The following is a 13,431-nucleotide window of genomic DNA, read 5'->3' on the forward strand; positions in this document are numbered from 1 at the left end:
TTTTGGTAGAAAAATAAAAGAAGCAAAAAACTTTTTCAAGTATGCTAGTAAGTCTTCCATATAATTTCATAACAGCATCTGACCATTCAGCATACTTCATCTAAGAAGTTTCCCAGATGAAATCTAAAATTATGGATAGAAACATTTGGAAAATAGATTTACAGAATCTTAAGAGTATCCCAAATTTGAAAATACCCACATGTATCATCCAGCCCAACTCCTGGCTTCAAAAAGGATCACCTGGAATCCAACTCATAGTTCTGAGAGCAGTGTCCAAATGCTCTTTAAACTCTGTCAGGTTGAGACTGTGACCACTGCCCTGTGGAGCCTGTTCCAGTGCCCGATCAACTTCCCAGTGGGTTTTTAAAATAACAATAATCATACTTAAGTTTAATGTCACATTAAAACGTTCTTGTTTATTTCTAGTTTTCAAAATAAATTGAAGACGCATATTCCTCTCAGTTTTACTGCCATTTGCCTCATTAGCATCATGAGCAAAAGTAAAGATGAAATAAAGCCTTGATATTTCCATATGTCATTTTAAGTTACTCGTATTAAAATACTTTAAGTCCAAACATCAAAAGACTTTGAAAGTAAAAACAGATTAAATATATTTATTTAAGACTTACTTAAGTAGCATTAATTAAGCTTCTACTTGGCTCATGAACACTGAGATATTTTCTTCCTCATTTGCAAACACTGGATTTTTGTCAGGAGGGTGTGCCAAGTACCCACAGCATTTATTATGCACAAACAACACAAATGTATCCCAGAAGGTAACCCATTTTTACAGTAGTATTGTTTTGAACTTTGATAGAACAAATTTTAAATGAAGCTTTTAGCAACTTCTGGTTCTTAAAGAATCTGTTCAGCAAGGCATGTGTCCAGCACAGTCCCACTAACTCCGTATTTACCAAAATTAGCTTTGTGGTTAATCTGGATACTCAGCAAACAATATAACATTAGTAAAACTTTTTTTTCTTTTTTTTTTCCTGCAGTATTATCTAAAACAGTATTCTAATGCAATAAATAAATAAGGAAGTAAGGAATTGTCACAAGTCCAAAAGGTGCTTTCGTTTTAGTGGGGCCATAACTGCTGGTAAGAAGAGAAGGCAAAACTGACCTCCAAGCAGTAATGCTTTGACAACGCTGAATGACAATAAAGCAGAGGGTTCTTAAACTAGTGTGTTTATTTTTGATAATAAAATCAAGTTTGTCTCTCTTTTGTTAATAAGTTTCCTTTTGTTTGGATTTACATAGTTTTAATACAAAGTGAGGTCCTTTTCCTTTAGTTTCTCTTTTTTCTCTCATTTTCTTTCAGTAAATACTTCAGCTTCTGTGCATCTTTAGTTATGATTATCCTTTCCAATATTGGAACAAGAGGGATACTTTGTTCTCTAATACTTTATACATTTTCCAAAATTTGATGAGAGCAACTTGAATCCACAGTTCAGCTGCAGCCAACAAATCATTCACTGTGTGTAAAGGATAATAGGTAATTCTACACAATGAGGCTTAAATTGCGTTAAAGCATAATAAAAGCTCATCTTCAGTCCTACCATTTAATAATACTTTCTTGTTGATGGCATCAAATTTTGATGAAGAAAGCTATCAAGCTTCTACAAAGTTATTTATTTTTTAGTATTCTAGAGAGCTAAACCATTTGCTTTATTTCTGCTATTTATAAAATATGGATTTATTTACAAATAAGCATTCATACATAACTGAATCGACCATTATTTATGCTTATCCAACAGTTCCTTTCACAACCACATAAAATATCATAAGAATAATTAGCTCAGTTCAATAAATAACATATAATACCTACTGTAAATACAAAGGCAAAGTGGTTTACATGGATAAAAGTGAATAGAAAGAACGTCATACAAAATAAACATGTGCCACCTAGAGTGAAATTAAGGTGTCAACTATGTAAAACTTTTTCTTAAAAGATCAGACAAACTGAAGACCTTCTAACCACACATCATTGATTGCTACTTTAAGTAATCTTTCTGGTGACAGACAATAAAAACTATCCATATTGCATCAAGTGCTGTGGAGGAACTCTGTATCTCTCATAGAAAACTGCATATGTTGAAAATAGATTTTACATTCAGACTTCTACTATGATACGTCTCACTGAATAAACAGAGACAGCTTTCTCCTTCTGCTGTCCAGTGCTCCCATCCCTGCCTCCATGCCAGGTCCAGCATGGAATCATTTGCTACAAAGTACTGGAGAAGACCAAAGAGGAGAAAACATTGAATAAGAATAAGGTATTTTGAAAACAGCAACATTCTCCTCCTTGGTAAGGCCTTCCTGCCACATGTAGGATATCTTTCTCAGACACATGTGGTGAGTTCTCTAATCAAGTAAACAAGAGGTAGATAAATATTGATGAAATCAGTTAGGTATTTACTTGTGCTGCTTTATCTTCCCTGGAATTATTTGGCTGAACTTCATGTTCAGCAAATATGACAAACACTTAACAACTACATAAAAAAAAATTCCCAAGATATCAAGATACACGGAAATAGTATTTAGATCTAGCACAGTTTTAACACATTCAAAAGACTGTATTTTAAAGAGCATGACCTTGGAAACAGTCCTCAAAAATAACAGCTATGTGACATTAAAATGCATTAACTCATTAGATAAAAGTTTGTTCTCCCAAAAGGCAAACACTTTAATTTTACACTAAAATGTCATGACTCAAACAGCAGATGTTTCTCTGAGCTTTTCTTTTAATCTTTACAGAATCCACTACTTTAGTTAAAGAGCAAGAAACAGTTGGATTCAACTGCACGTGTTATCCCAAACTATTTCATCAAGGACCAGTCATAGCACCAAGTTAGTGAAAACTGGAACGGTTCTACTCTTTTTCATTTCAGAGGTCTACCTCTACATGAATGCTGAAATTCAAGGGTAATTTGGCAATGCACATCTGTCATTTTGAAACCTCCTTTTGCCATATAAATAGCTTCAAGAGAACACTCTCATGAAAGATTCTCATCAAAGTGACCCTAAGTATGCTGCCATTGCAGGTTTACATCTATATGGCAATACCTGGTATCATTCAGAGTACACAGATTTTGTGTTTTAATCAAAGATACAAACTCCTGATTCTGCAGACCATATGGCACCATAAAGCCTGCAGAATCAGGAAAAGATATTTTTAAAGCATGACATTAACTTTACTAGGGACATTAAAAAGAAAAGTAATATTATCTTCAAAGTATAAATTACCATTTTCAATTTTGCATGATTTAGACGGGACCTAAAAAAGATTGTTTAATTTTCTTTTTTTTTCCAGTTCTGAGACTTAATAGGATACAATCTCCGCTTGCATGTAAAATTATTCATACCTATTTCCAGTATGACAATGTAGGTGAAACAGATACAGAGTTTATTCTGATTTATTATTTTTTTTGGAAGCTTTTGTTAGTTAAGTCTGTCCCTGTCCTTAAGACAAACCTCAGGAAAACAAAAAATTCACATCCCAGTAATCACCGCATGTACTTTTAGTTGCACTTTAGATTAGAGAATAGCACAGGAAAAGTCTTACAAACAGCAATTGATTTAAAATGGTTTTTAATTCTGCTCTGTTTTGCAAATGCATCACCTTTCTGTTACAACCTGCACAGCCCACTGCATACCATAAACCACCTCATAAATAATTTACATATTTGTTACCATCAATTCTGTCACCATACTCTCATTATTGGTAAATTAATGTGGTCAATTATTAAAGCATATCAAGTATACCATTTTTTTTTTCCTTCCTGACTCCACTTACTTGATACAGTGCATTCCTACCAGAACCATTTTTTATGTTCCCACCACCCTGATGAATAAGCAAGACACTGAACTTACAACCTATCTACATAAACAAGTCACACATTCAAAGAGGCTCTCAGATCATGCCTGTTATAGATTATTAGATTGTTACCTCAAAGATATGTGAATTCCCTATTCAGAGAGTAGAAGCTTAGAGGCTTTTATAAGTCTTTCTCGTCTTCATCTACCATCAGTTTAAAATCAACATTGTTTCAAGAATCACTATTTTTTACTTCTCATATTGAAGTTGGTCACAAGGAGTGATTTATGATCATAGAATATGATAAAACTTTTGATAGAAAACATTATTTAAAACAGCATTTTTTTTTACTACTATGAATTCAATGCAGCACAAATTACCTTGGCAGTAATATTCTTAATGAAAATAATTGATTGGATTTATCACATCAACTTTTGAATGTTAAGCTTCTTGCTACCATACACAGTTTTTATTGATCTTAATGAACTTAAAAACTTTACTTTCAATTTTGCTGTTCTCATAGTCATGGCCATAAACATGCCTATCATAAGAATTACTTGGGTGTATATTTAGATGAAAGTTTGACTCTTTCAATAAATACAAAATTAAAGACTTTGCTTATTAGGAAAAAAAAAAAGCTCAAACAATTACAAGAAGAAAACAACTAAAAAACAAAGAAACAAAGTAAGACATACTACTTTTTATGAAAATTAAAACATCCCCTAAGACCTGGAACAGAAAGATACTAACATCCAGCATACAGTTAATGCAACTTCCAGGTAAAAGCCATGTAATAAAACTGACCTTAAGGTTTTTAGGTTTTGTTTTTACTTCTGTCTAGAGTAAATAAATTATTAAACTGCTTTTCATAGTATTTTGAATGACTCTGCTTACCAGTTGCTGCCCTTGGACACCCCATGCTGCATACTGTAATACTGAATCCTCTACTTCTGGAGGGTTTAACTCCCAAACTTCCCTTGAAAAGAAAGTAAAGATTTTTACTTGAATACTCTGGCATTGCTTTATTTATAGATTTAGTGACAATGACATCAAATTGAAAGAACAGTGTTTCCTACCGTGTGTGTATGTTGTAAATCACGTATGAAGCTGTATAAGAATAATGAAAAACCTGTGACAGAAAAGAAAACATAGGGATTACAAATACAAATATTGAACCGAAGACTGACTACTATAAAGATCCCAGGAAGCCAGTATTCTCTGGATGGGAGAAAAACAGAGTTAATACATATTCTTATGCTGCTGTCTTCATTTTCCTGTACTAAAATGAAAAAGATTGTCATTTAAGTGAAAAATATAACAGCTGAAGTACTTGGAGCCAGAAGATCCGTGCAGAGAAACAGTACAATACATCATATAACATGCCCAACCACCAAGCCAAAGGGCAAAAATCTACTAAATCAAAGCAAATTATTGTATGTTTTCTCTCCTGTCAAACATTACTTTGTTATACAGATGTAGTCAGTAACAGACATCTTCTGGGCTTCTACTTATATACATAGTAGACTGCCTGCTTACATAATATAATGTTTAAGTTAAGCAGATCAAGGAGACATAGACAGTTAAATCATCATCATGGTTTCTGCACAGGGCACATACTGCAAGATGTTATCCAAAGGGGCACTTGCACACAGGTGTTGAAGGGGACAGTCTCACAGTTAGAGTGATGAGGAATTGCTCTTTTGTCTCTCCAGGAAAAGGAGAAGTGTATCACGAAATGCCAGGAGGGTTGAGAAGAGTTTGTTTCTTCGAAGGTACTGCACAAAATTTTTTCAACATCAAAAAAGCTAAACTAGCAAGTCATTTTTTTAATAGAAATATGCTATAACAGCAAGAGGGAGACTTCATATTTCATTTGAAACTCTCCTCTTATCTTCTAATAAAATTTCTATCTAAATGTTAATGTAGAGATATTAATGTCTTTGGCATTAATAGTATTGATGCTTTGAAAGAAGTCCACAACACAAGAAAATCATTATAATGAAGTCACTTTCAAAAGTGACTGTTGATGTTTTCCTTGAATTACTCGTATTTGCTATAAGTAAGAAGTTCCAGAAAGTTTCCAAATTCATCCTGTTTGCAATAGCCATAAACCAAAACACAATCATAATCTAAATTGGTAAAAAAAAAAAAAAAAAAAAAGAGAGAGAGAGAGTGTAGGAAATCTTATTTTTTTTAAGCCTGGCATACAAGATAAGCACTGCACTGCTGGGAGGCTCTTGCAGGCTAACCTCCAGCTAGCAGCATCACGCTTAGAACCTCCACTATTTTGTTAAAGCCATCTTGCATAGAGCTGTATGAACTGCTGAGACTGTGTCTTCTGATCCCTAACACATAGCATTTGGCACCACAACTGGCACCATGCAGGAGCCTAGCTGTAGGCAGCAAGCCTGGCACTAAACAAAGAGATTTATCAGCAACCCTCAAAGTATCAGGATCAGACGTTCCCCAATATCACCAGCCACATTCTCTTTGGAAGAGGCACAAACAGGCTTTAGAGATTCTGCCTCACAGCTCCTTCTTTGTGTGTGTGATGTCTACTAATAAAATTTTAAAATCTCGTAATTTCTGATGGAATTTGCAAAGAAACAGATTGACAGCTCAAAAAGTGAAACTCAGGATGCACTGTTTTCTATCACTGCATATTTACAGTGGAGATCTCTTTTTCAGCATTCAACTGTGAAGTGCTGTCATTCCTATGCTGACATGTTCTCAAATATTTCCTCTACTCCATGCTTTCTAACTAGGACAGTATCAAAAGACTAAGCCTAAAGATTTAATCACAGACAGTTAATTACTTCAGTTGATAGAACAACAGAAAAAAGACCTACCATACTTAACTTAGGTGAAACTGAGGAGAAGGAAGAAAGGTCATAGTGACAGATTTATCTTCTATATATAGGGAAAGGAATCAACTAATGAATAAAGACACCGGGAAGGTTTCTAGGAAGTAAAACAAAGGAGTAGAGCAAGGCCTTAAAATACTGAATGCATTACAATTATTTCTGCACTGACATATCAGTGAAAGAACACGAAGGAAGGAAGAGAACCTGGTAAGACTTAATGATGTAACATTAAGGTGGAACAATACCTGAAATACCATACATACCTACTATTAAGGCTGAGGGGAGATCCGATAGCAGCCTTCCAATACTAAAAGGAGTTTTTAAGCAAGAGGGAAATCAAATTTTCTACATGGGTGGATAGTGACAGGACAAGGGTAATGGTTTTAAACTAAAGGAGGCAAAACTTACATTCAGTTTCAGGGGGAAATTTTTCACTGAGAGGGTGATGAGGCCCCGGCACAGGCTGCCCAGCGAAGTTGTGGATGACCCAAACCTGGAAGCATTCACAGCCAGGTTGGATGAGGCCCTGGGCATCCTGATCTAGTACCTGATTTAGTGATTTCAACTCTGCTCACAGCAGGGAAGTTGAAACCAGATGATCTTTGAGATCCCTTCCAACCTAAGCCATTTTATGATTTCTTCTGAATTCAGTCTTTCATCAGATGAAGGTAGGACTTCATGTGGTGCTACTCAACGTTGAAAAATGTATCCGCATTTGTGTAGGAAAAAACAACAAAATTATAGAACTATATTATAAAGTATCTAAAAGAAAAAGGTGAAAAAAGTGCCTTCAAGACAAATGGTTCCAAGTCAAAATATATTGACATAACAACCTATTATTCAGCTAACAGCCAACAGTAAGAACATATCAAAGAAAAAGAACAAAAATCCACACTTATCAATCAAGATGTGAACTTTCAGATGACATATTGTTCTGAGTTTTATATGCCCTTTATTTTCTATCTTTCAAGGAATGCCTCTGCCCTTCTAAGGTGCCTAAAAATGAAATAGTGTCATGAAGCTCAATGTATACAGCCCAGTAAGATGCAGAACAATGTTCAATACACTCTTAGCAAGATACACTCCTGTAATATACGCCAGGAAACATGCAGTTTGCTGTCCTTGGATAACGTGGAAAACATCTCTTAGCAGAATAGTGCTTGTGCTAAAAAGCTCCTAGGGAAACCTCACCAGCAGTATTTCCACAGGATGATGAGGGCCCTCCGCTCCATGGAAACAGAGGAGAGCTGATGACTTCAGAATCTTGCAGCACTACCATCACAAAATGCCAAACACCTCAATGCATCCTATACCCATTTCCTATGCTATAAAAAACATCTGAAATAACACAATTGCTTTATTTAGAGCAATAATGATGCCTCTTTCCTAGCATGGCTTTTTGCAACGTAGTGAACAGATTGTCTTCTATTTTTGTTTTTTTACCCATAGAGATATCCATAATAAGAACCAGCCTGTGGTTTTCAGCTCTTTGTAATCTACTTTGTAAATTCTCCTTTCAGATTCTAATTAGACTTTTCATGGGGCATAATGGCACTCAGTCCGAGCAAGAACAATAAAAAATAACTTCATACATAGATACATTTCATAATGTATGAAATATAAATTTTAGCATCTGCGGTATTCTTGCAGTTATTTCAAAGTTTACCACTCAGATGGGATATGTCTCTAACACACAATATTCCTGCAGTAGATATGTATTTATTTGTACTGAATCTAGCAAATAGCAAGAAGACTACTGGGAAGCCATGCCCATCTCATTATTTTTTTATTTTTTTTTTTAAGAATATCATAAAATAATGGGAAAAGTAGAATATGCATAATCTACAAGTGATGGCCTCAAAACACACTGACACGTGACGAGACCATTTCTCAGGTAACGTTCCAAACCATAAAGATATTTCATCAGTGAAATACCACATTTTTTATGGGTTCATTTACACTTCTGATCGTCTCTGAGAAAATCTAGGATTATGAGAGAGTATTGTCCTGAATGAAAACTTACTATATTGTTTTCCTAAGAATTAAAAGAATGAATCAGTTATAAACACAATAATCAGCCTTAGTTGCAGAAAAATTTAACTGCTCCAATATCTTGCATGACTCCCAAATAAAATTATTCATAGAAAGAAGAAGAAACTGCTTTTCTTTCTTTGCAGGCAGAGAAGGCACTTATTAGGGAGTTCAAAGCTGACAGATTCCAGTGTGAGAAATTTTGTGTACTGAAAGCTTTTCTGTTTTTCTGGTTACATCAACTGGTCTCATAAAAGATATCACCTCTTCTCACAGATCCTGTCTCACCTCTTCAAGCCATCTATAACAACACTGTTACTGAGAAACAAATGTTCCTGAGACCAGGTGAAAAACAATAATGACAACAGCAACAAAACCTAACTAAAACTAACAATAGTATTTCTTAATTAATAACCTTTTAAGAACATATCATAAGACACCTGTGAATCAAGAAATCACACGGTGAGGACTCGCCAAACCAGTGAAACAAACAGGAATACATCTTGGAATACTTTCACTTCTTCATTCACCCTTAGTTTTTTTCAGTTTTTAAGATGATAAGCAATACAACAGAGGAATGGGTAGGCATGATTTAGAAATGCCTTGGTGGGTGCCAGACAAAGGAGCAGATGGCTGCTGTATACAGCCTGAGGAATAGCAACATGAGTAGGATTTTGCCTTCATCCTCTTTCCTACAATTGAATTAAGCACTTGAATAATTACAGAAAACTCTACTTGTATTCAAAACCAAGCAAAAAGACTTCAACATGGTAAAGCAATTACAAGGCTACAATAAAGATTCACCAATCTTTATGCAAGGAAATATTCCCACACAATCATACATGGAACCTCATTCACAGTTTGAAAACCAAACCTACAATAAAAGCACTAAGCTCTCATAAAAAATCTATTTTATAAATGAAATGCAAAAATATATTTCTTCCTGTTTTCCCCCCGTGAAAAAAGAAGTAGCCTGTAGAATAGGCAGAACTACAAATAATAATCAAGGGCAAGAAGCAAAGAAGGAATATGAGAGAAACACAGTGAAATATACATGCATAGGATTGAGACAGACATATTTTGGAGGGATTACTGACATTAATGCACAGTAGCATTAAGCTTGTGCCATCTCAAAAGGAAGACACACAGCACACAGATTGAGACCATGTTGATGATGGTGGTTAATTTTGTACCACAGATGAAAACAACACATCTACCTGCATGTGATTTAACTTCAGTTAAGGGAATTGCTATGAAGTGCAGTGCTGCAGGAGCTGCTCATGCTGCAAGGCTGTGGTACAGCTTCTCAAGCATGACACAGCCTTGATTGTGCCACAGCATTTCAGACTGCCAATAGCATACACACAGATGCAACAACGTACAAATTACAACTAAAATGAGGCTAGACGTCTGTACAACTTACTCTGTTGCATAATATTAGAAGTGACCTTGTTACTTAATTTTCAGCTATAATTATATGAACCAGCCTTACCTAGTTACAGTAACACAAGTTACTATATATTGGGATCCACTCTCTATACAGAATCATTCTGTTCTTGGCAGATGAAGCGTTTGGTTGATATTTGCACAGTTTTAGATTCAGCATGAACTGAAACACAAGTTTAATTAGATGAGTTGATGACTGATTTCATCTGGATTGTATCTGGGGCAGACAAAGGCACAGAATTTAATTTCTTCATGAACTGTGGATTTGCACCACAATCCAGTAAATCCTTTCAGCATGCCTTAATTATAAACTGCAGCTGATGATACATTGCTTCGTAGTTCGTACACCTAGAAACACTTACTATGATCATCAACCCTGACCTCCTACACGTGAAATGCAGCTAATGATTCTTCAGGATTTGATCAGTATGACAGAAAAAAAGAGATTGCCAACGGGTTCTTCAATGGGTTTCAGAGCAAGCCCTGAGAAATAACCAACAATATTGTCTGTAATATTGAGAAGAAGAATTTCTACACATCTTTGAATCCATCCAACTGCTCCCACTCAGTTTCAGGAAAAAACTGAGCTGCACTAGAAGTCTGGCTAGTACTGATATCTAAATGTCTATTTCTATTTTTTTTAAAGGTAATTTCTGGTCTCTATAAGTGGAATATCTTGTTTCTGAAAGCTCTGCATCTAATTGTAAAGAGTTAATCTCAGCTAGCTTGATGAATTTGCAGCACTGAAATTAAACAACAAGGTTATAACTACTAAAAGTGCCACATTTGTTTGTTTCAATCAACATAAATTATTTGTCATGACTGGTAAGAACCACTGCATATCACTGGTAATAATTTCTGGCTAGCATTAATACTTCGGGGTATGAAATATTACCAGCTGCAAAAAATATTTGTTGCCAAAGTGATATAAGAGAGAAATTTCTAGACATGTAATTTGTCTTTTTCAAACAAAAAAGGCACCTCTAAAAAATTTGCTATAGCTTCAACCATTCCATATATAACTTTTCAATAAGATTAATTATCTCAAGAAAAAGACATCTACTGCAGAATGTTAATTAATTCACAATCAAACTCAGTTCACTTAGCCAACAGTAAAATGATACAAACTGCAGTTGAGAATAACTGCAGAAACAACTTCTGCTTTATCAAGAGTTGAGATAGACCACCGCATATTTGGATATGCAACTCAATCCCTTTTCAATATATAATTTCAGATGAGTGAATTATTCAAAAAAGAATGTTTTGCATTACAACTTCTGAAAGCCTCATATATCTCTGCCATTTGAAATTCTATTAGTTACACTATCATGTAAAATGTTTCCTGAGTCTTGTATGAGATGCCTTACAGCAAAAATTTATATGAATCTTTCCTGCTTTATTCATCTACAGCATTAAAAACCAGGTGTAACTTCACTGAAGTCATTGTAACATGACAGCAAAACTGGTAAGTCTCAAGCATAACGTGTCTTTTATGTTTACACACATCTACACACATATTATTCTTATGCATCATCATCTTCAACTTCTGTATGATTAAAAATTTCACCTTACAAATATTTCATTATACATTTTCATTAAAATAACATCTTGTTTTGAAGACACACATTCCTACATGTGTTGATATTTACAGAAATGTGCGCTAGCTGATTCAAGTGAAACATGCTCAAAGAAATAAGAAAGAAAAAAAAAGTCTAAAGTCATATGACATATAAGATATAATGTCCAGTTTCTGATCACAAAACTGAGCTGAAGATGCCAACAAATAATGAGGATGCAAACGGAGATCAAGGCATACGGTGGGATAACTTTGAAGAAAAGATTGCAGTCCCTATCTAATTTTTTCTTCTCCAACTGACTCACTCTGGCAGCAGTAAGGCAGCAGGTACTCTGTTTGCTCACAAATAACACAGAGAGATGAAGAGACCCTATGAACTCAAGAAGTACTAAATATTTCAATGCCTTATTTCTCTAGGGCTTTTTTATTGCTTGGAAAGTGACTCGTAGAGATTTTTTTAAAAACGTTTTTTTCATGCTTTTCCTTTATGAAACATTATTATCACATCTTTTGTTCTATTTTAAAATAGAAGCTTTTTCACTTGTTCCTGATGTTACATATTTCTGAGATAACTATTCTCTTCTCTGATGATACAGTCACAGGACATAACAGACCACTTATTAAGCTACATCAGCTATTTACTCTTATTTAGTAATTGCAAAACTGCTTGTTTCTGTTTTTGTTTGTTGTCCCATAAGACAAGATCATCACTAACAATGCATACAGTAATGGCTACTGATAATGCTGTTTCCACCAGAATCTCCGAAGCTTAATTTCTTCATTAGCACTACACATCTCCCTTCCACTGCCTTCAGGTAGCATAGCTTGGATCCTGTCATGATAACCTAGCTGATAAAATACAGGACAGTTTGTTTCCTGTTCCATATGTGCTTCTCTTAAGACATTTAAGAGGTTATTGGCAACAACCTAATGACTTGTCAAAACAGAAAAAGGCAATTTCAATGAATTTAGGAGAACAGATATCTGCATTTTATTCATCTGTGCTAGCTGGTACAGGATATACAAAAAAAAAAAAACAAAAAAACAGGTCACAGACATTTCAGCACAATCGATTGCACAGATGGTGTTGCTTGTGCTAAAGTAGATCTCCCGACAATTAATTCTGTTGTGCCGATAGACCTTTTCTCCTTTGTCTTTCAGTATTTCATAATTTTGTTGAATTTATATTATTATATTTATAATATTATATATTTATAGAATTCTCCATCTGTCAACACAATAGCTTCCCTATTTCCATAGAAACATCAGTTTCAAGTACTTCATTAAAGTCCTGATCTGATAATGCTCATCAAAGATTTATAGCGCAGTGCATCATGCTCACAAACTGACCAACTCCATGGTAGTTTCTTATCACTCCCCACAACAGCAAACAATGCCAGTTTCCAACAGTTGTAGGACACCTTTTCCTGTTAGATGTAATCTCAGGTAGCTATCTTGAGTTCAAAGCTGTTTTCCATGATTAGCCTTCTCTCTCGTTTTCTGTTTATGTTCAAATGGTGTCAGTGATACCTGGCACTGAAGATATATCTATGTAAATACTATTGAGCTATTTCTTTTAGAAGACACTTTTACACAGAAGGCACTGCAACATGTAGTGCATGAAACTGCATTAATAAACAGTATGGAATTAATTATCTAAAATATCGATTCTTAATACAAAAAATCATGAAAAAATC

General features: G+C 34.7%; 1 protein-coding gene across 1 annotated transcript in view; it reads right to left on the bottom strand.

The window, feature by feature from the left end:
- Positions 1-996: 996 nt before the first annotated feature.
- The window catches only part of LOC104911851 (inactive dipeptidyl peptidase 10-like), a 31,722-nt gene continuing 19,287 nt past the window's right edge, over positions 997-13,431 (bottom strand). Inside the window, exons 3-5 of the mRNA XM_019617430.1 lie at positions 4,894-4,946; positions 4,712-4,793; positions 997-2,234 (exon numbers count right to left, since the gene is read on the bottom strand). Of these exons, the coding sequence (XP_019472975.1) occupies positions 2,076-2,234; positions 4,712-4,793; positions 4,894-4,946 (294 nt within the window). The 3' untranslated portion in view covers positions 997-2,075. The remainder of the gene's footprint in view (positions 2,235-4,711; positions 4,794-4,893; positions 4,947-13,431) is intronic.

Source organism: Meleagris gallopavo, chromosome 7 (genome assembly GCF_000146605.3).
Source record: "Meleagris gallopavo isolate NT-WF06-2002-E0010 breed Aviagen turkey brand Nicholas breeding stock chromosome 7, Turkey_5.1, whole genome shotgun sequence".
NCBI lineage: Eukaryota > Metazoa > Chordata > Aves > Galliformes > Phasianidae > Meleagris > Meleagris gallopavo.